This window comes from Chiloscyllium plagiosum, chromosome 15, assembly GCF_004010195.1.
Source record: "Chiloscyllium plagiosum isolate BGI_BamShark_2017 chromosome 15, ASM401019v2, whole genome shotgun sequence".
Taxonomy (NCBI): Eukaryota; Metazoa; Chordata; class Chondrichthyes; order Orectolobiformes; family Hemiscylliidae; genus Chiloscyllium; species Chiloscyllium plagiosum.
In genome coordinates, this window is record NC_057724.1 from 14895570 (window position 1) to 14918882 (window position 23313).

Genomic DNA, 23313 nt, shown 5'->3' on the forward strand with positions numbered 1-23313 from the left:
CTTTCTCATGTAACAACAAGGCTTTTCTGTTTGTTTGTATCTTTGTTCATGTGTTTAGAGGTTTTAAAAAACTGGCTAAGGGTTTCAAATAGTAGTTTTTTTGATGATTCATGGTTTTGCCTGTGATTAGTGTTTATTTGTTTGTAATAAATAATAGTTCAAGTCCAGGAATCTGGTTTGTGTTTTCTGTTAATTTGTGTTTATCAGACAAATAAAATGTGGACTTTGAATGCTTTGATTGAATTACTAAGCTTGGTGACAATCCTGAGAGTAGTGAGGCTCAAGAATCAGTTTACTTTCCCAAGTAAAAGGATACAAATGTATTGCAGTGAAAAATATCAACAAATAGAATGCATTCTGCTTGATAATAGTTCTGGCAGATTTCACAGAAGACCGACCAGCTTTGATCTATCCAAGTTAGTTAATTTTTGGAGTTAGACATAAATTTATTTTTGTTTTGAAAATAGTTTTATGCAGTTATAAATATTATGTATCATTTCTTTGTATCATAACAAATGCAATTCCCCCTGGGCAGTTTTGCTTTTTTGAAATATATTGTGTATTCAAAAGTTTCAAGTATGTACATCTTTTAGGTCTTGGACCATTCATTTGGAGAAATAGGACATCTATTTATGTGTCGTCTCATACATCCTCAAGATTTCAAGTTATCAACAATAAATTTTTTATCTACATTTGATGTAAGAGGTCCCACAGAACAGTCATAAGACAAGTAACCAGTTAATATTTGTGATATTGTTGATCTAAGAATAGGAATTGGCTAGAACAAGGGAAAAACTCCTCTTAGAAAAGTCCAGAATCATGGAAACTTGCAGCACAGAGACAGAATGGTGCATTATCCCTGGCCAAGAGTGAACTATCTGACCTAATCCTACATCCAACTCTTGGTCCATAGCCATGGGAGTTATGGCACTTTAAGTACGTATCTGACAGGTTTTCTGTCTCCATCACTCCTTAAGGCAGGTACTTGCCCTCACCAATGTCTGGGGGCCTGTTAACATCCTGAGGAAGCAAGTGTTCTCCTAGTATGGCAAAAAAAGCAGAGCTGCTAAGCTGTTTTGATGCGCACATGTGTGTTTTGAGTATAATTGGTTCTGCTGCTGTACCTTGCTGCTGCTGTCAGACAAGTGGTGCACATGGCTTTGTAACTTCTTGCAGAATTCACTCTAGCATGAAGAGAAATCTTGGCTAAAGTGATGTAGCAAATCATTTGGCAGTTATGGTTAATTTGACATCTTGTAAAAGATCTGGCCTAGTTTAAAAATCAGTCATTTGAATAACATAATATTAATTTGTGTTTTTCAGAGAATAAATGGGACATGGTGTATAATGGACCTGTCAGAGAGCATGTCTGTGATCATCTAAAACCTGGGACATGGTATAGACTGAGGGTTTACTGCATTAGTATTGGAGGTCAAAGTCAGGTAAGAAATTATTTAGCTGACTATTTTCTTAAATCATTTTGCTGAATCTTTGAACTCATTAAGGCCAGACATTTTATTTTCTGTTCCCAGTTTGTGCATATTAATTACATTAAGATCTATAGAGGTAATGTTGCTTGAGGAAGCAATTCAACTTCCATTAATGTTGTTTAACTTCACCTCTGAAGAAGACTGCCTGTTGGCTTCCCCATTCAGGTACTCATCCCACATAGTTCAGTAAAATGGAAAACATGTCATATGCTCTTTGAATAAATAGCTCAATCACCAAATGTCATAACTTATATAGACTTTAGGGTGTCTTTTGAATGATCAGCTAAAATCTGTCTACAATAAAATACAGTTCTTTTGGAGATAGTAAATCTTGTTTATTTACCTTTGGATAGCTGGCTTGGTGGTTAGCACCGGGGACCCGGGTTCAATTCTGGCCTTGGGTGACTGTAGGTGTGAAGTTTACACATTCTCCCCATGCCTCTGTGGGCTTCCTCTGGGTACTCCAGTTTCTTCCCACATTCCCGAAATGTGGAGATTAGGTGGATTGACCATGGGAAATCCAGGGTTACATGCTTACGGTAAGGGGGTGAGTCTGGGTGGGATGCTGTTTGCAGGGTCATGTGGACTGTGAGCCAAATGGTCTGCTTCCATATGTAGGGATTCTTTGATAGTTTCCTATGGGAAATCAAAGAACTCCAGTTTAGCAATGTACGTAAATTTCCTAGAAATAATCCATTTCTGTTGATATTGTAGATGGGAGCTCTAGCATCACACAGCTGATGGGTTAACATGATCTATACATGTGATCATATTGGGAAGTCATTCCCTAATCTGCGCACAGCTTGTGAATAGCCTTGAAGTCAAAATGTAATAAAATTTCATGAGTCATGTACCCGCAATATTTCCTCCTGCTATTGGCATCAGCCTGAGCTGGAATTTGGACAGTCTATTCAAGAGTTCTCATGGTTCATGTTAGAAGTCAGTATAATTGAGTCTAAAGAGTTGCCTGAGAGTTTTACCATCCATTGTACAGGGAAACTTGTTCATTGAACTTAGTTTCACTTTTTTGAGGTTTTCCTGCATTTACCTGTGCTTTTTGTTTTGTGAAATGTATTTGCTGAAGGAAAACGTGCAAGGTTGAGCCCTCTTCTACCAGCCTGCTCACTGATCAACGTACCATAAAATAGCTCAGAAATAGTATGATGAGGTACCTCTGGGTTGGTTTCTAAACTCTTTGAAGATTGGGAATTCTACTTCCAATTAAGCAGTTTTGAAAGGCATCAGGGTTTTCCCTGTGGTGATGTCAGAGTAACTTGGTAAGAAGGTTGATTAGGCTTTGCATGTAACCCAAAAAAAAAGCTTTTACCTAAGCTAGGCAAGGTTCTTGGGTGTATCACCCAACAATTTATTTTTGTAATTTTCCTTAATATAAGAACACAGAAGTAATTAGGCTCTGTGCTGGGTATAAATAAGAGTTTAATATAGATTAGATTAGATTAGATTAGATTAGATTNCACAACCCACCCATACCCCTACATTTACCCCTTACCTAACACTACGGCCAATTCACCTGACCTGCACATCTTTGGACTGTGGGAGGAAACCGGAGCATCCGGAGGAAACCCACGCAGACACGGGGAGAACGTGCAAACTCCACACAGTCAGTCGCCTGAGGCGGGAATTGAACCTGCGTCTCTGGCTCTGTGAGGCAGCAGTGCTAACCATGAATCTTGCTGCTTTCAGACCAGTGTTGATGTTTACAATGGAACCTCCATGTGTTTCCGACAACATTTAGCTTGAGGAAATGCAAAGCTACTATGTAAATATAGTAGAAATCTTTTCAGAGTCTGCATCAAATTGCACAATCAAATATCTGGAATGTTAAGGAAAATTGAGTCATTCATAACAACTTTGAATTATAACCTAAGTAATGCAAGGAAAATGATGCTGTAATTAGTTTCTCTTGCCTTTAAACAGGTTTCTGAGATTTTAGCTGTACAGACTGCAGCTGTCATTCCTGGAACTTGTCAACCCATTCGTCTGTCTGGTAAACTTAAAGCTCGAGAGCTGGCACTCCGATGGGGTAAGAACTTTCCTCTATATAATGCACTGCTGTCGGCACACTACATACAGCTCAACTTAATGTTTCCTTTTCACTTTATCATCGCTTTGCAGCACCACCTGCGGTAGATGGTGGTTCCGCTATAACGGAATACTCCGTGGAGATTGGAGAGCCAGGATGGGATGATCAAAGACTTGTCTACAGGGGTCCAGAACTTGAATGTGTAGTAGCGAGTCTTTTGCCCGGGAAGATGTACAGTTTCTGGATAAAAGCTGCGAACAAAGTTGGGGTAAAAAGCAAACTCAGATAACTGATTTTAAATTTAACAGTTGAAATTAATGGTGATGGCGTGACTGTCAATAACTGGATGTGTAAAAGCACAAAATACTTGAAAAAATTACATTTCAATGTGATGTTGAAAATTGTAGTTGAATGCAGTTATCAGAAACCTCACTTTAGTTACCTCACTCAAATTCAGTTTAAGGTAGAATCAGTATTTGAATAATCTGTGAAATAATGCAATTCTAAATAAAATTAACAAAATAGAAGCTTATTAAAAATGACCAAACAATGGAATGGTTAATTCAGACCAATGTGAAAACAATTTGTTGATTTTATGCTTATTAATTTTTAATTAATTTTACATATGAAGATATATAAAAACAGATTGACAATTTTATTTCTAGTGAAGATTGAAATATTTTGAACAGACCATTTTAATACAATCATGGTATTTCTAAATGTATGTTGAAAGCATAAGACTCAATATTCCTTTGTAATTTTAATACTTGCAGTCTTGAGGTGATGTTCAGATGTTGTGTTCATACTTTAGTTGCAGTAATCGGCAGTATAGTTTTGATGGTTGATGTTGCTTTTAATTCATTTTAAACTGCAAGTGATTTGCTTTCTTTGATAGTATGGTCCACGTTCTGAGAGGACTGATATATCCACAGCGGCAGCCCCCCCAGACCAATGCAACTTACCTGTTGTCACGTGTAAGACAGCCACATGTATACAAGTGCATTGGGAGGTATACTTTCTTGATTTTAAAATTATTGAGTTTAGTAGTGTTAAAGAACAAAAATGTGCAATGAAATCAGAATTATTTTTCAATCTATAATCGATGGAGCATATCAGATATTTCATTGTTATGGAATGTATTCTATCTATCTATCATCATCATAATGTATTTGTCATTCAGTTGTCACTTGTTAACGACCAAAATTGTCCAATCCTCAAGCTATTCTCTGAACTGTATTGCACAGAGATTGATTATTTCCAACATACACCCACCACAGTCAATTTCCAGATCCTTTCATGTATCCAAGCAGGAGTTCAAAGTTTCGTGTATCCTTCTGTGTTAGGTTTTTAGCTAAACATTATTGAGTTGTAATAGATTGTGTTCTTTCCGCATTGTTTTTGGTCTGCTTTTAATGACTGATGAGTTATCCTGCATAGATTGCTATAGTTTGAAAAAAATTGTGATGGAGTAACACTCAGGCTGAGTCTGGGATGTAGAAAGCGATAAGGTTTTGACATCTTGTTCTTATCCAAAGATTCCTCATCAGTAAAAAAGTGACAAGGTTAGAAAAAATACAGAATAATAGCTCTGGTAGCATACAGCTACAGAGCTCAATATAAAAATGATTTCACCCGCTGACATTAACGTAAAAATGACAATTTCAAGATAAAATTTAATGCACACAGAATACCTTCAATGTGTCTGAATAAAGCCAACTGAATCCATTATGTATGACACATTGTGCCAGCACTTGCCAGAGAGAGAGCTTGTGTTAACGATGCACACTATTAATAATGTGGAAATCAGCCAGAAAATTGAGGATATAAAGGTATTCCTTGATTTGTGGATCTCCACACATTTTCATTAAAATAATAGCATTCTAATGGTTTTCTTCCACGAGCTTCTCTTGCAAATAAATTGCCTATTAAATGTCACACCAGGAAGTTATGTCCAAGAGTGAATAGTGTAAGTACCCTTTTTAGCAATGTCGTCATTTTTAATACGCTGCCAATAAGAATATAAGAACTAGGACCCTCGAACATGATTTTGATTCCGTTGTGTTGATCTCAACCTTGGCCTCAACTCCACTTTCCTACCCACACTTCATAACCCTTCAAACTTTACTAATTAAAATTCAGTCTGTCTCCTCCTTGAATTTACTCAATATCCGAGAATTCACTGCACTCTGGGGCATTGCATTTCATGGATCCCTGATGGGATCTATCAGAGAATACTGAGGGAGGCAAGAGGTCAAATTGCTGGAGCATTGACAAACATCATTGTATCCTCCTTGGCCACAGGTGAGGTTCCAGAGGACTGGAGAATAGATAATGTTTAAAAAGGGTAACAGGTATAATCCAGGAAATTACAGGCCTGAGAGCCTCATGTCAGTGGTAGGAAAATTATTGGAAAAAATTCTCAGACAAGATTGGTAAGCATTTAGAAACAAATGGACTGATTAGAGTCATGGAGATGAATAGCGTGGTTACAGACCCTTCCGTCCAACTCATCCATGCTGACCAGATATCCTGTATAAATCCATCATTTGGCCTATATCCCTCAAAACCCTTCCTATTCATTTATCGATCCAGATGCCTTTTTAATGCTGTAATTGTTCCAGTCTCCACCACTTCCTCTGGCAGCTTATTCCAATATGCACCACCCTTTGAGTGAAAAAGTTGCCCCTTAGCTCCTTTTTAAATCTTTCCCCCCACACCCCCAAACCTTAAACCTATGCCCCACATGACTTTATGAACCTCTATGAGGTCATCCCTCGGCCTCTGATGCTCCAGGGCAAATAGCACCAGTCTATCCAACCTCAGACCATCCAACCCTGGCAACTTCTGCATAAATCTTTTCTGAATCCTTTCATGTTTCACAGCATCCTTCCTATGGAAGGGAGACCAGAATTGCATGCAATATACCATAAGTGGCCGAACTAACGTCCTGTACAGCCTCAATATGACCTCCCAACTCCTGTACTCGATGTACCAATGAATAAAGACAATCATACATACACCACCTTCATTATTCTATCTACCTGTGACTACACTTTCAAGAAACTATGAACTTACATTCCAAGGTCTCTTTGTTCAGCATTGGCGATAAACAGCATGGTTTTATGCAGGGAGGTTGTGCTTCACCAACTTGATTAGTTTTTTTTGAGGAGGTGACAAAGATGATTGAGGGAAACGCATTTGATGTTTTCTACTTGGATTTCAGTAAAGTCTTTGACAAGGTCCATCATAGCAGGCTGAATCAAAAAAATGAAGTCACGTGGTATAGGGTAAGTTGGCAAGATGGATGCAAAACCGCCTTAGTCATAGGTGTCAGAGGGTGGTGGTGGGAGGATGCTTTTTGGAATGGAGGGCTGTGACTATTGGTGCTCAGCAGGGATCAGTTCTGGCACCTCTGTTTGTGATTGTCATAAGTGATTTCGTGGGAAACGTAGCTGGTCTGATTAGTAGGTTTGCAGACAATACAAAGATTGGTGGAGGTACAGATAGTGAAGAAAGATCGTCAGAGGATACAGCAGGATACAGATCAATTGGAGGCATGGGCAGAAAAATGGCAGATGGAGTTTTATCCAGACAAATGTGAGGTGATGCATATTGGAAGGTTAAGTACAGGTGAAATTATGCAGTGAATGGCAGAACCCTCAGAAGTATTGATATGCAGAGAGATCTGGGTGTGCAGGTCCACAAATCACTGAAGATAGCAGTGCAGGTAGATAAGGCAGCAAAAAAGGCCTATGACACGCTTCCCTTCATTGGAAGGGGCATTGAGAAAAAGGATAGACAAGTTATGCTGCAGCTTTGTAAAACTTTGGTTAGGCCACACTTGGAATATTGTGTGCAGTTATGGTCACCATACTGCCAGAAGGTTGTGGATGCTTTGGAGAGGGTACAGAAAAGGTTGACAAGAATGTTGCCTGATATGAGGGATTTTAGCTATGAAGAAAGGTTGGATCGACTGGATTTGTTTTCACTGGAACGTAGGAGGGGTGACCTGATGGAAGTGTGGATGGAATGGATTCAGTGGAAAGTATGAGGCATTTGCCCAGGGTGGAGAGGTCAATTACTAGGGGGCACAGGTTCTGGGTGTGAGGGGGAAGTTTAAAAGAGATGTGCGAGGCATGTTTTTCACACAAAGGGTGGTGAATGCTTGGAACGCACTGCTAGAGGAAGTGCTCGAAGCAGACAAAGTAACAGCATTCTAGAAGCACCTGGATGAATACACAAACCGGAAGGGAATAGAGGGATACTGTAAGTGAAGAGTTTTGATATGGAAGGGCAAAATGTGTTGAAGCAGGCTTGGAAGGCCAAGGTTCCTGTACTGTATTGTTCTTTGTTCTTTGATCTTTGATTCATGGCCATTTGAGAGAAATAATTTCTCGTTTCTGTTTAAATCTGCTACTCCTCCTAGAACAAGGACCTCTCATTTTAGATTGTCTCACATGACGAAGCATCTGTTCTTCATCTACTTTGTCAATCCCCTTTAGCATCTTTTACTCAGTTAGCTCTCCCGTTTTCTAAACGTTGGAGACTATAAGCCTAATCTGCTCAGTTTCTCGAGATTCACCCCTTATCCCTGGAATCAATCTAGTGAATCCCTGTCGAACTACCTCTAATACAACAATATCCCTCTGAAGTAAACAAACCACTATTAGGTGCAGTACTCCAACTGCAACCTCATTGATAGTCTTGTATAGTTTCAGCAACACTTCCCTACTTTTGTGGTTTATTTCTGTTGCAATAAATGTCAAAATTCCACTTATCCTCCTTATTTCCTTCTACCTGCACATTAGTTTTCTGAAACTCGTACACTCAGGCACCCAGACCCCTCTGCAATTGAAGCACCACTCTGGCCCATAAAGTGAGCAGTTTAAACTCTCCTATCTCATTCCTGTGTAAGTTACAGATTTTAATAATATCATACTTGAAGTTTTTTTCTTACTTTATTTTATCTTTTAGCCCAATCTTTCTGTCTTTTACTATACCTGAAATGATTCTTAATTTACCCTCCTTCATTCCTCTGTTTCTTTGTAAATTGTCAAGGGTAATTGGTTGATTTTGCCACTCACTAAGACCCAAATTACCTGTTGTCCTCTCAGCACCATTATTAGATCTTAGTTCCAACAATTTAGAGTGCAAAACTTGCAGCAAAAAGAGTGAACAATGAAGTCTGACTAATGGTATAAAACCTCAGGCATCCTCCTCCTGTAAAATTGAGCCCATTTCTATTATTTCTCTCACCAGTTGTGTATGACACCTTAGTCTGTGCAAAGAATGTTACTTGAGCATGTTGTGGGAACATTGAAGAACATATACCGGGAACGTTATCCTATATGGTGAACTACTTTTAAACTGAGAAGCAAAGGATTACACAAATATGGCCAAATGAATACTGAGTGGCCTGGAGAGGAGGGTAGATGTTGAGAAGATGTCTCCATTGGTAGGAGAGACTAGGACCTGAGGGCATAGCCTTAGAGTAAAGAGAACTCCTTTTAGAATGGAGATAAAGAGAAACTACTACTTCAGCCAGAGAGAGGTGAATCTGTGCAATTCATTGCCACAGAAGGCTGACGAGGTCAGGTCACTGAGTATATTTAAGACTGAGATAGGTTCTTGAGTATCAAGGGTTATGGGGAGAAAGCGTAAGAATGAGGTTGAGAAACTTCTCCTCTGCCATTCAATCATGGCTGATCAGACTCTGGCCTAATTTCTGTTCCTATGTCTTATGGTTAGTGCAGGAAGTCTAGATGCAGGTTCTCTCACAGTAGGTACGTGAAAAAATGCATGTTAATAGAATGTGCATACTTGGCAACACACAAGAATGCAACAAAATGAAATTCACAAGGGAACCTTCAATCCTGTTAGTTCAAGCACATTGTGAACGGTGTCTGTCTTTGGGCATTTTATGTTCTGATGAGTATTAAATGGTTTGAAATAAAATATCTGTTTGTTGTTAATGCCAAAAATTCCTTCATCGATCTGCATTATTTGTTTTTATTTCTCCTCAGTGCCCTCCGTCTAATGGTTCTGAAATCACAGAGTTCAGGCTAGAATTTGGAGGCATGGAAGGTAGCATGCAAGTTATTTACTGTGGTCCTGCCCTGAGTTATGAAGTGAAAGCCCTGACACCAGCAACAGCATACTACTGTAGGGTTCAGGTATGAACAATAGGTTAATTTTAATATGGCATTAGAACAAAACTCTTTCTGGTTTTCATTTATGTAATTACCATTTTAACAATTATTTTGCTCCACCTTTGCATTGTTGAAATGAGCCTTTTGCATGTTTTTCTTGCCTCACTCAGGCTATGAACGCTGCGGGTCCTGGGTACTACAGCGATACTGCCATATGTATGACACCTGCCTCTGTGCCAGCTGCAGTCAGTGTACTGCAATTGATTGACGAAGACCAGCTTGAAAATGTTCTTCCTTCACCATCAACGTGCCTTGCTATTCAGTGGGAGGAGCCTTGCTGCCATGGATCTGAAGTCATTGGTTATAACATAGAATATGGAGATAAGCAAATTGCAGGAGTAAACAAAGTCACAAGTGCCATCATTGAGGATCTGCAACCAGATACAGCATACAGGTAATTGGTTAGACTAAGTTGATTATAGTTTGCATTATCTTCTGTGAACAACTGTAACATTGAGAGTAGTTTTGAAATCCTAGTTATCAGGATTTGACATGTCACTGTTATTTTCAGAATACGAGTACAGGCCATCAACAGTATTGGAGCAGGCCCTTTCAGTCATTCCATTAAAGCCAAAACAAAACCACTACCTCCTGAGCCACCTCACCTTGAGTGTGCAGTTTTCAGCTACCAGAGCCTTAAGCTTAAGTGGGGGGATGGGCCCAGCAAAGCTTTAAACACGAATTCAACACAATATACCTTGCAGATGGAGGACAAATTTGGAAGGCAAGTATGACTCCATTCAAATCTTTCTTTTATTTCAGATAACACAAATAGCAAAATTCATCCATGCATTGACCACCAGGCTATTTCCATTTGTTTCAGTTTGTTGTATTTTAAACAGTACTTTATGCAATCTGGTGATGTGGATGTCAGGATTTACAGTCATGACCCATAAACTAAGGCCATCCCGACAGCAATCTGCAGAGTGGTTGGGAATTGGTGACACCCTACATCATGCTGTTGCTGGCATTGTATAGAAACCAGCTGATCCCACTCATTCTGAAAATTCATTGGTTTGCTGTAATGTGATCATACATCTCTAGTCTCTGTAGACATTACTGGAGTCAGCTATACTACCAATTGATCTGAGTGATTCATTAACTATGGTTTTAATTTACACGGTGAAGTATTTCACATGGCAGAACTAGTTTATACAGACAAAAGAAGAGATTTTTTTCCTCTGTTTATTAATGTGACCTCCAAAATGTTGTATAATGTGAATACTTCATTGCACAAATGGCTAGTTATTTAATTTAATTTTGGTCAAGTGGTATAATTTACTTTTAAGGGTAGTGTTTTCAGCTGTCTTTATAACCGCTTGAATATAGCTTTGCTATTTGTGTATTTTACAGGTTCGTTTCTGTCTATAGTGGGCCTTGTCATACATATAAAGTCCAGAGATTGAATGAATCCTCAACTTATAACTTTAGAATTCAGGCATACAATGATGCTGGAGAAGGACCATTTTCTGAAGTTTACACTTTCACCACAACCAAATCTCCTCCTCCTCCACTTAAAGGTAGGTCCTGTGAAAGATCTGTTTTATTGAATGGATGTAGGTTTTGTAACACATACTAGAACCATATGAAATGATCTTGGTTTCCTTATGAAAATGTAGCAACTAGAAAATCTTTGAATTAATTTCATACCTAGATTTATTCCCATTCTGTTATATATCAATTTGCTTTTGATCATCCTGCAATGAAAAAGGATGTTAAATCACTATAGCAAGTTAGTCACTATTTTCTCTCTCTTAACAAAGATATTAAGGTTATTTTGTTTAAAGCTTGTCATTATAAATTGATATTTACTTGTAGACAACTATGGTGTTGTCTCACCATTGGAAAAAAGGGGAAAAGATTAATGATCCCTGAAATAATAACACGAACTATTGGCGAGTTAAAGTTTACAGAGGGAGATACCTTTGTGGACTGATGTAATTGCTATATATAATGTCAGTCATGAAAGTCAGAGTATTTATGCTTAATATTCTCAAATGAATAGTTTGATTTATGTTGCACATAATCTTATGTGAACCTAGTAAATAAAGTACTAAAGGCTACCTTGCCACATTGCCTGCAACCATTAATTGTGAAGTTCAGAATCACATAAGCAGAAATAATGTCAGTGAATGTAGCAAAAAAATGCTGTGTTGAATTTAAGATTCCATTATCAAAGAGTCCAGTACTGAGTTGTTGCAATGCTGTATTAGACGAAGAGACGTTATAGTAATGGTTCTGTGTACTACTTCCCTTCAGTACAAACATGGTGTTTAAGCACTCAGTATGATTAATTCTCTTTAAGTTTTAAAAAGCAGTTCCTTTAGTGAAGTGGTTTATTTATTCCCCTTTTAGTTATCTTCTGTTTAAGAAAGGAATAGGCATGGAAGAATTTCAGATGCAGTAATTGTAGTAATATGCTTCCCCATATGTTCCATGCCATATAAATACACCATGTTTCAGCTTTTTCACCTTATTGATTCAGAATAAGTTTTTACTGTATTAAAGATATAACACTTGAATAATGAGAGAGATCTGATGAAATGAGCTTTGGGTTGTATAATTCAATGGTATGTAAATAAATGCAAGTGGCCTTGCAAGTGTCTTGTATAGTGTTAGAGTTGGGACTGTGGGAATATATATTCAAACTGAAGTGTGAGAGGATGCCCTGGAACTTTGTTGGAAGAACATTGAAAGTCAATATAAAACAAGTCTACAATTTTAAAGGGGGGTACAGGAGCAGAAGGATGTGGGTGAAGGTATGCATGGATCATTGAAGGTGCCAGGACAGATGGAGAGAGCGGTGACTAAAGCATAATGTTCTCTGCTTTATTAATAGGGGCACAGATTGCAAGAGCAAGGAATTGATGTTGAACTTGTACAAGACACTTGTTAGACCTGAACTGAAATATTATAAGACTGCCGTGTTATAGGAAAGATGTGACTGCATTGGAGAGAGTGCAGAAGCAAGTTACAACATGGGTTTCAGGAATGAGAAACTTCAGTTATGGGGTTGGATTGAAGAAGTTGGGACTATTCTCCTTGGAGAGAAGAAGCTGAGAAGAGGTTTGATAGAAGTTTTGAAAATCATGAGTGGACTGAACAGGGCAGATGTAGAGTAGTTGTTTCTACTTGTAAAAACAGAATGAGAGGGTATAGATTTACAGTAATGTGCGAATGAAGTAAGGATGTTGTGAGAAAAACCCTTCTTAGGGTGTTAGGGTATGCAATATACTGCCTGAAAATTTGGGTGGATGCAGGTTCAGTTTTGACATTTAAGGCATTGGATGATTATTTGGATAGAAGTGGTGTGCAGGGATATGGGAAAAAGTTAGGAGATTGGCACAATGTCATCGAGGGAACCAAGTTTATATAATGGGCCAAATGGCTGTAACAACTCTGTGACGCATTAACTTGAGGTTTGCATTTATAGGTGACAGAAAAAAAACACTTCATTTTAACTTTTGGATATTGTCATTGGTCTCATGCTCTGATTTGTGTTGTAAACAGCTGTATTTTGTTTTATCTTTTTTAGCTCCCAGAGTACAAATGTTAGAAGAAAACACTTGTGAAATCACATGGGAAGCACTGCAGCCAATGAAAGGGGATGCAATTGTTTACACACTTCAGATAATTATTGGGAGAGAAACTGAGCAGGTAGAGTTAATTCAGTTTTTGATCTATTGCGCAAGCCTTAAATATACCAAATGTCTTAAATGGAACTCTTAATGTTTGTAATGCTTTTCCTGTCACAGTCTAGCTTTCTCTGTCAGTTTTGTATTTCACATCAAATTTCTTATTTTATAGAATGAGCTAGATGTTACTTCATAAGGTATTAACATAAGCTGGCATACAAATGTCTAATTAATTGAGGTTCCAACTAATAAATAGGAATGGAGAAAATTGATTAATTCAATGTTTCTGTCTCTGGTATAAGTTAATACATTAAATATTTAAAGGTTTATCTTCTCTGCTTGCTTTCTAACTTAGTCTTTTGAAATGACTTAGTAATTTAATACATGCTGCCTCCCAGTGAGGCAGATGTTTTTTTTGTAATTTCAAAGCTTTGAGATTCATTAATTTTACCTGTAGGATGGTACAGTACTTCTCTTTTTCTATATTGAAATTATATGTTTGTAATCTGATTTTTATTAATGGCAAATGTCCAATGTATAAAGAGAGCTATATATGGATGCAGTTCATGCATTTGAACTACTGAAGCAGGGAAGAGGAATGGGTTGCATTTCAAACTTGCATTAGGTATTAATGCCATGGGAAATTGGGAGGTTTCAAGAAAAATCAAGAGTTAGCAATGCTCTTGCTTAACTGAGAGCTTCCATAGCTCCAGAAGTATCAGAGAATCAGGCCTAAAGACTTGAAGAGAAGGGAATAGAGGCAAAGCATAGTTTAAGAAAAGGTTCTCGCTATTAATAATTGCTTGAGATCTTAATCTTGCCAGCAGTAATAGCACGTGTCCCATAAATTTCATGACAAAATGGTTACTGTCTATTTAAGAAGAATCATCCAGTGAAGCTTTGAGAGTGGAGCTAAATAAGAAGGGGATGGTGACGTTATTGGGGTTGTACTTTCAGCCCCCAAATAGTCAATGGGAATTAGAGGAACAAATATGAAGAGAGACTGGGAAGACTTGTAGGAGCAATAGGGTTGTCACAGTAGAGTTGTCACAGTAAAGGATTTTAATTTTCCTAACATAGACTGGGACTGCCATAGCGTTAAGGGCTTAGATCGGGTGGAATTTGTTAAGAGCTTTATACAGAGTGTCCTATTTGGGAGTGGGCAAAACTCGACATACTGTTGGGAAATAGAGCAGGATAGGTGACTGAGGTGACATTGGGGGAGCACATTGGTACCAGTGGTCCTTGTTCTATTAATTTCCAGATAGTTATGGAGAGGGGCAAAACTGGTCCACAGGTTCAAGTTGTAAATTGGGATAAGGTGAATTTTGATGGAATTAGACAGCAGCTTGCAGGGGTTGGTTAGAATAGGATGTTTGCAAGCAAAGGGACTTCTATTAAGTGGGAGGCCTTTAAAAGTGAGATATCTAGAGTACAAGGTCTGTGTGTTTCTGAGGGTGAAAGGCAAGGTTGGCAGGAATATGGAACCCTGGATGACGAGATAATGAGGCTTTGACCAGAAAAAAGGAGGCAACTGGGATCAAGGGAATTCCTGGAGATGTGTAGGGAATACAGGGAGTTACTGAAGAAGGAAATCAGGAGGGTGAACAGGGGGCATGAGATAAACTTGGTTGAGAAGATTAGGGTGAATCCAAAAACGTTCTTTAAGCATATTAAAGGAAAATGAATAACTAGAGAGACAGTAGGATCCTTCAAGGACCAAAGTGGACTTGTATGTGTAGGTCCTCAATGAATATTTCTCCTGTGTTTATCATGGAGAAAGATATGAAGACTTGGGATCTTGGGGAAGTTGGTGGTCATATCTTGAGGACAATCTATATCGCAGTAGATGGGGTGTTGGGCATATTGGAATGTATGAAGGTGGATAAATCTCCTGGTCCTGGTCGTGACTAGAGATATCCACGGACACTGCTAGAGAAGAAATTGTGGGGGCCCTGGCTATATGTTTTTGTTTCATTGTTAGCCACGTAAGACTGGAGTGTGGTGAATGATGTGCCGTATTCAAGAAGGGCTGCTAAGAAAACCTTGAACTATAGACCAGTAAGCCTAATACCTGTTGTAGGGAAGTTACTTGAGAAGATTCTGAGAGATCAGATATACATGTGTTTGGAAAGACAGGGTTTGATTAGGAGCCATCAGCATGGCCACGTACATGGGCGATCTTGCTTCACAAATTTGTTCGTGTTCTTTGAAAGTGGAGTCACAGGTAGACAGGGCAGTGAAGAAGGCTTTTGACACACTGGCCATCATCATAGAACATAGAAAAGCACAGCACAGAACGGTTCCTTTGGCCCACGATGTTGTGCCGAGGATTAACCTCAATCCATCGCTATCCATGTGCATGTCCAGCAGTCGCTTAAATGTCCCTAATGACTCTGCTTCCACCACCACAGCTGGCAACTCATTCCCTGTATTCACAACTGTCTGCGTAAAGAACCTTCCTCTCACGTCCCCCCTCTATACCTTCTAATATCTTAAAACTATGACCCCTTGTGCCAGTCAATCCTGCCCTGGGGAAAGGTCTCTGGCTATTGACTCTATCCATGCCCCTCATTACCTTGTATACCTCAATCAGGTCACCTCTCTTCCTCCTTCCCTCCAGACAGAAAAGTCCGAGCTTAGTCAACCTCTCTTCGTAAGGCAATCCCTCCAGTCCAGGCAGCATCCTGGTAAACCTTCTTTGCACCCTCTCCAAAGCCTTTGTATCTTTCTTATAGTAGGGCGACCAGAACTGGACACAATAATCCAAGTGTGGTCTCACCAGGGACGCGTAGAGCTGTAGCAAAACCTTGTGGCTTTTAAACTCGATCCCCCTGTTAATGAAAGCCAAAACACCATATGCTTTCTTAGCAACCCCATCCACTTGGGTGACAACTTTGAGGGATGTATGTACTTGAACGCCAAGATCCCTCTGTTCCTTCACACTGCCAAGAATCCTGTCTAATCCTATATTCAGCATTAGAGTTCGACCCTCCAAAATGCATTACTTCACATTTATCCAGGTTAAACTCCATCTGCCATTTCTCAGCCCAGCTCTGCACCCTATCTATGTCATGCTGCAGCCTGCAATAGCCCTCGAAACTGTCAACAGCACCTTCGATCCTTGTGCCATCTGCAACTTTACTAACCCACCCCTCAACCTCTTCATCCAAGTCATTTACAAAAACTACAAAGAGCAGAGGCCCAAGAACAGAGCCCTGCGGGACCCCACTCAACACTGACCTCCAGGCAGAATACTTTCCATCTACAACCACACTCTGCCTTCTGTCAGCCAGCCAATTCTGAATCCAGATGGCTAAATCTCCCAGTATCCCATACTTCCTGACTTTATGAATGAGCTTAACATGGGGAATCTTATCAAATGCTTTGCTGAAGTCCATATATACCACATCGACTGCTCTACCTTCATCGACCTGCCTTGTCACCTCCTCAAAGAACTCAGTAAGATTTGTGAGGTATGACCTGCCCCTCACAAAGCCATGCTGTGACTGCCTTTAATCACACTATGATAGTCATCCTATCCTTCAGAATTCTCTCCAAAACTTTGCTGACCACAGGTGTAAGACAGACTGACTGGTTTGTAATTGCCAGGGATTTCCCTATTACCCTTCTTGAAAAGAGGAACAACAAAATTAGCCTCCTTCCGATTCTCTGGTATGACGTGAGGAAGCAACGTCAGTCAGAGCATTGCGTATAGAAGTTGGGAAGTTATGTTGCAGTTGTACAAGATGGTGTTGAGGCCACACTTGGAATATTGTGTTCGGTTTTGGTCACCTTGCTATAGGAAGGATATAGTAAACTGGAAAGAGTGCAGAAGAAATTTACAAGGATGTTGCCTGGACTCCACAGCCTGAGTTGTAAGGAGATAAATTAGGACTTTTTTCTTCAGAGTGATGGAGACTGAGGGGCGATCTTAGAAATGTATAAGATCCTGAGAGGCATGGATGGAGTGAATGCACTCAGTCTTTTTCCCAGGGTTGGGGAATTGCGGACTAGAGGGCATCAGTTTAAGCTTAGGGGGAAAAAAATAAAAGGGAACTTGAGGGGCAACCTTTTTACACAGAGGGTGGTATGCATATGGAATGAGCTGCCAGCAGAAGTTGTTGAGGCAAGTACATTAACACCATTTAAAAGGCATTAGGACACATGCACGAATAAGTTTAGAAGGATATGGGTCAAGTGCAGGGAAGTGGGGTTAGCGTGGTGGACATTTCGGTCTGCACAGACCAGTTAGAACCAAAGGACCAGTCTCCATGCTGGAGGAGTCTATGACTCTTAAGTATTTTAATAATTTCTATAAAATTCCACTCTTTGTCATTCTTAAAAATTGGTGTCAATTATAAAGTTGGGTAACTGACTGTGTCTTGCTATTTAGACTCTGCCAGTTACTTGGTAATCAGTTTGTTTGCTGTTATATAAAATTACTCTTTAAAAAGTCTTAGTAAATGAGGGTGTCAATGTTAAATATTTTAGCCTCGAAATTCTACTCATATGCAGTAATGTTTTGTTTGCCAGAAATCGCAATCAGTAACTTAGTCTTCCTTCTCCTTTCAGATATTCTTTGTTGTACCTACCATAAGATTGGTTTGTTTTTTTCATAACATTGAACTTTGAAGTGTTACCTTTTTTTGTAAGATACCCTGAATATTTACAAATATGTATAATTTTATTCCATGTGGCATTGCATTTAGGGAGTGTAGATTATGTCCAGGGAAAACAGAAGCTTTTACCATGAAAGCATGAGTTTTTTTTTAAAATGGGAGAATTTAAATTAGAAAAAAGGCGCTGACATTTGTTTACATTGTACAATTGCAATATGAAATCTGAACCATCACAATCCTCGAGTTGTACTGCTTGGCAGAGGTTACAGATGAACATTTCAGCACTGCTAATTAGGGCAGTAGGAATACTGCAATAGTTGAATAAATCAGTACAGCAGTAGGAATTTTTTTTAAGGGGGCTGAGACACTGGGGAATTCATGACAAATTTAATGAATCGAGAGACCTTTGGGCATTGTAACAAATTAATAAATTAAAAAACAGGTATGGTGAATTAATCAATTAATTGAACATTGACCACTGACAAATCAATAGAGTAAGGAGCACACTACACTCATTCAATCAATGAACCAGCAGACAGCGACAATTTGGTAAGCTAATGAAGTAAGGAACACACTAACAATTGTTTGATCAATGGAGCAGCAGACACAGCTACCAAAAAATTGCTCACTAACGCATCATTGATTAATGGTGAATCAAGGGGGCACTAAATAGTGATGGCAAAATAAAAAATGGAGAAGCAAACATCCGTCTAACTTTATAGCGAGCAATTCTACGGTGCATCTACTAATATATGAATGTGCACATTAAGTTCCTAAACCAAATCTGTTTCAGACTGATGTAGTTGATGGTGGCATTTGTGTATAGCTTGATAAGTTAAAGACTTTGCATTCTTAAAGTGTCTTTCAAACCACTGGATAAAACAAAGCACAATTTAGCTAATCAAGTACATTTGAGTAGTAATCAGTGTTTGAATGTAGGAAATGTGGATGTGTGAATGTAGGTAGTTTAGATACAGTAGTTCTTCCTAGCATTCGAGGTTTCTTTGTAATTTTAAATAAGAGTCATAGAAATGTACAGCACAGAAACAGACTTTTGGATCCAACTTGTCCATGCTGACCAGATTTACTAAATAAATCTAGTCCCATTTGGCCCATAGCCCTCTAAACCCTTCCTATTTATATACCCATCCTGATGCTTTTTAAATATTGCAATTGTACCAGCCTCCACCACTTCCTCTGATAACTCATTCCACACACGCACCACCCTCTGCTTGGAAAAGGTTGTCCCTTAGGTCCCTTTTAAATCTTTTCCCCTCTTACCCAAACCTATGCCATCTAGTTTTGGACTCCCCCACCTTGGGGAAAAGACTATGTCTATTTACCCTATCCATGCTTTTCATGGTTTTATAAAGCTCTATAAGACCTGCCAAGGAAAATATCCCCAGCCTATTTAGCCATGATCTATATGTACTTCAGTAAGGCATTTGACAAGGTTCATCATGTTAGACTGTTTAGCAAGGTTAGATCAAATGGTAAACAGGGAGAACTAGCCATTTGGATACAGAACTGGCTCAAAGGTAGAAGCCAAAGGGTGGTGATGGAGGGTTGCTTTTCAAGCCGGAGGCCAGTGACCAGTGGTGTGTCACAAAGATCGTTGCTGGGTTGACTGCTTTTCGTCATTTATATAAATGATTTGGATGTGAGCATAAGAAGTATAGTTAGTAAGTTTGCAGATGACACCAAAATTGGAGGTGTAATAAACGGCAAAGAAGGTTACCTCAGATTACAACGGGATCTTGCTCAGATGGTCTAATGGGCTGAGGATAGGCAGATGGAGTTTAATTCAGATAAATGCAAGGTGCTGCATTTTGGGAAAGCAAATCTTAGCAGGACTTATACACTTAATGGTAAGGTCCGAGGGAGTGATGCTGAACAGAGACCTTGGAGTGCAGGTTCATAACTCCTTGAAATTGGAGTCACCGGTAGATAGGATAATGAAAAAGGTGTTTGGTATGCTTTCCTTTATTAGTCAGAGCATTGAGTACAGGAGTTGGGAGGTCATGTTGTGGCTGTAAAGGACATTGGTGAGGCCACTTTTGGAATATTCTGTGCAATTCTGGTCTCCCTCCTGTAGGAAGGATGTTGTGAAACTTGAAAGAGTTCAGAAAAGATTCAGAAGGATGTTGCCAGGGTTGGAGGATTTGAGCTGTCGGGAGAGGTGAATAGGCTGGTCCTGAAGCATCGGAGGCTGAGTGGTGACCTTTATAGAGGTTTATAAAATCATGAGAAGCACAGATAGGATAAATAGACAAGATTTTTACCCATAGGTTGGGGGAGTGCAGAACTAGAGGGCCTAGGTTTAGGGTGAGGAGGGAAAGATATAAAAGGAACCTAACGGACAACTTTTTCACGCAAGGGGTGGTGCGTGTATGGAATGAGCTGCAGGAGGCTGGTACAATTACAACATTTAAAAGGCATCTGGATGGTTACATGATTAGGATGGGTTTAGAGGGATATGCGCTAAGTACTGGCAAATGGGCCGAGATTAATTTAGGACATCTGGCTGACATGGATGAGTTGAACCAAAAGATCTGTTTCCATGCTGTACATCTCTATGCCTCTCTCTATAGCTGAAACCCTCCAACCTTAGCAATATCCTTCTAAATCTTTTCTGAACACTCACATTTCACAACATCCTTCCGATAGTAGGGAGACCAGAATTCAAGGCTGAAAATGTGTTGCTGGAAAAGCGCAGCAGGTCAGGCAGCATCCAAGGAGCAGGATGCTCCTTGGATGCTGCCTGACCTGCTGCGCTTTTCCAGCAACACATTTTCAGCTCTGAACTCCAGCATCTGCAGTCCTCACTTTCTCCTCCTTCCTTCAGACCAGAATTCAACGCAATATTCCAAAATTGAAGGATAAATATTGTCCAGGGCTGCACTTTGGAGATAATTCCTGTGCTCCTCTTCAAAAAAGACCCAGTTGAGGGGGCATTCAGACCTCAGTTTAATGTTGCATCCTCTGCAGATGCACCACTTCGTTGATATTACATTGGAGTGTCAGTGTAAGCTTTTTATGTTAAGATCCTGGAGTCAGACCAAACATTAACTGAAAAAGTTGTTTCAATATATTTTGTTTAATAAGAGCTGAATTACTTATGTTGTTTTTGGGCTTAAATCTAGGTGTACAAGGGGCCAGGGACTTCATTTCGTTTAACAAACTTTCAGACAAACTGTGAATATCGGTTCAAAGTCTGTGCTGGCCGCCAGTATCGAGATGCTGCTGGAATGCAAGAACTATATGGACCTTATAGTCCCACTGTGCCATTCTCATCTCAGAGACAAGAACCAACATCAAGTAGTACTGAAACTACAGTGGATTTCACAAAGGTCAACAAGGAAACACTAACTGATGAGCAGTTTGCCGCCCTGATTGTTGCAGGCTTTGCTGTAGTTTCCATTTTGTTTGCTTTCATTATTCAGTACTTTGTAATTAAGTAGAGAATGGAAAACACACTAATGGCTATGTTTGTATCATCTACGATAAAGACTCTGGTTTTTTTCTCGGTTTATCGTCCAAATTAAACTGATTGGAAATTATTCTACGCTGAGAACATGCATTTCCATCTTTGTTACTGCTGACCAATGTGAGGCAGTGATAACAAAACCCTTAGCACATGCAAAGACACAGTTTTCATAAAAGGGTCAGCTGAGGCTTCTAATTCTCATAACAGCTGTTCTGTAGACAGCTAGGATTGCCTTAGTATTTTAGACTCTCAAGCCAGTGCTATCCAGCCAGTAGAGGTTTAGGACAAAGACTTTGCAAAAGGAGCCCTCTTAAAGAGCTGAGAGAGATGCCGTAGATTTAAGCCAATTTTAAACAATTGTAGGGAACACACTGAGACTCGATGGTTTTTATGATCTAGAGCAGAGCTTTATTCGTGGTCATGACTTCAGATGAACTATGAACTACTTTAGTACAAATTTCTAGTGCATATGATTGGTTTCATTACACAAAGGAAAAACATAACCATTGCTGGCTGCAGGGTAATTAAATGTGTATTGAACATGAGTTTGGAAAAATGTAGTTTGTACTATGCGGTTAGTTTGAAAAACAAAAGGCCCTGCAAGTGGCATCACCTGCATATTTAGGTGACAGTGTTGGGCCCCAGATTTGCATTTAAACTTTTTTGTTTTTCTGGCAATCCATGAAGGTAATTCAGTGCTAATGTGTTTGCAGGAAACTGCAGCACTTTGTAGCAAAGCACAAATTTTAATAATGTCTCTGATTGTAACAGTGCAATATAAAAGTTGCAGTTTGTTATAAATGTTTCACTGTTTGGTTAAAATTGTGCAGTTTATTTCCCCAAAAATACAATACTAAGAAAAAAGCAGAAAACTAAAATGTAAGTTTCTTAGTTTTCCCTTTAATAAAAGTAGAGGAAAATAACACAGTCCTTAACTTTTGTCCCCAAAGGTATTGTGAATCTCAGAACAAACTTGCAATTTTAGATGATCATTTAATGTTTTGCTAAGCATGATTTCCAAAATGCTGCAGGGTACCCAAATGACCATTATTATTATATGTCATCTTACAGAATGTCAGTATTACATTCCATTACTTTTGCATCAGAGATGGCGCCATTTGGTTTTTTAATGATGCCCAAATGGAAGAAATCTGAGTTTTAACATTTAATTTTCGGCCAGCTCAGTTGGTTTGTGAAGAAAGGAAGGGTTGAGTCATTGTGTTGTGAAGTAGCAATATATTTTTTTCTCCTAGGAATTTCATTTATGGTGCAATTCTAGAATAATCTCTCCAAATATATATCTTCCATTTTATATTTTATTTATTACGGTTAAGTCGTCCAGGAAATTTATGTATGAATGTATTGTTATACTTGTAGAAAGTCTTAACTTAATTAACAGTTTCTCAATGTAGTGGAACCCTTGTGTTTGCCCTGTTACAAAGTATGTTTCCGTATTCAGATAACTAAACAGAAGCAAATGTTTTAGTCTTTATATCCTGTAGAACGGTTTAAGTGCTTTTCTTTCTTGGTGAGCCTGTATCTTTGTTTCCTGTTTCATTTTTTATTTCTTAAATGAATTGCGGCATTCAGTTAAAATAAAGATTTGGGATAGAGCTTTTTTTGGTCTGTTTTGCCAAAGGTGATATCTTTTGATTTCAGTTTCTTTTAATGGAACAAGCCACATAGGTGGTAGTTAGTTGTTTTATGGTGGTATTTGGTTGAAACAATGCCATGTTGACATCTGGGCAAGCTGTGCTTCAGCAAGTCGTCAAAAAAATATACAACTGGCAGATTTCTCGACTGGAGTATTTTCATAAGAAACTTAT

At 39.0% G+C, this 23313-nt stretch overlaps 1 protein-coding gene across 5 annotated transcripts in view; it reads left to right on the plus strand.

Moving 5' to 3' along the window:
• LOC122557122 (fibronectin type-III domain-containing protein 3A-like) overlaps nucleotides 1–23101 on the plus strand; it is a 150808-nt gene extending 127707 nt beyond the window's left edge. For all 5 annotated transcript variants that reach the window (XM_043704458.1, XM_043704456.1, XM_043704459.1 and 2 more), the window contains 10 exons: nucleotides 1324–1442; nucleotides 3429–3534; nucleotides 3627–3802; nucleotides 4430–4543; nucleotides 9558–9707; nucleotides 9854–10137; nucleotides 10255–10467; nucleotides 11097–11263; nucleotides 13279–13400; nucleotides 21144–23101. In XM_043704458.1, the coding sequence (XP_043560393.1) occupies nucleotides 1324–1442; nucleotides 3429–3534; nucleotides 3627–3802; nucleotides 4430–4543; nucleotides 9558–9707; nucleotides 9854–10137; nucleotides 10255–10467; nucleotides 11097–11263; nucleotides 13279–13400; nucleotides 21144–21461 (1769 nt within the window). In that variant the 3' untranslated portion in view covers nucleotides 21462–23101. The remainder of the gene's footprint in view (nucleotides 1–1323; nucleotides 1443–3428; nucleotides 3535–3626; nucleotides 3803–4429; nucleotides 4544–9557; nucleotides 9708–9853; nucleotides 10138–10254; nucleotides 10468–11096; nucleotides 11264–13278; nucleotides 13401–21143) is intronic.
• The last annotated feature ends 212 nt before the right edge of the window (nucleotides 23102–23313 follow it).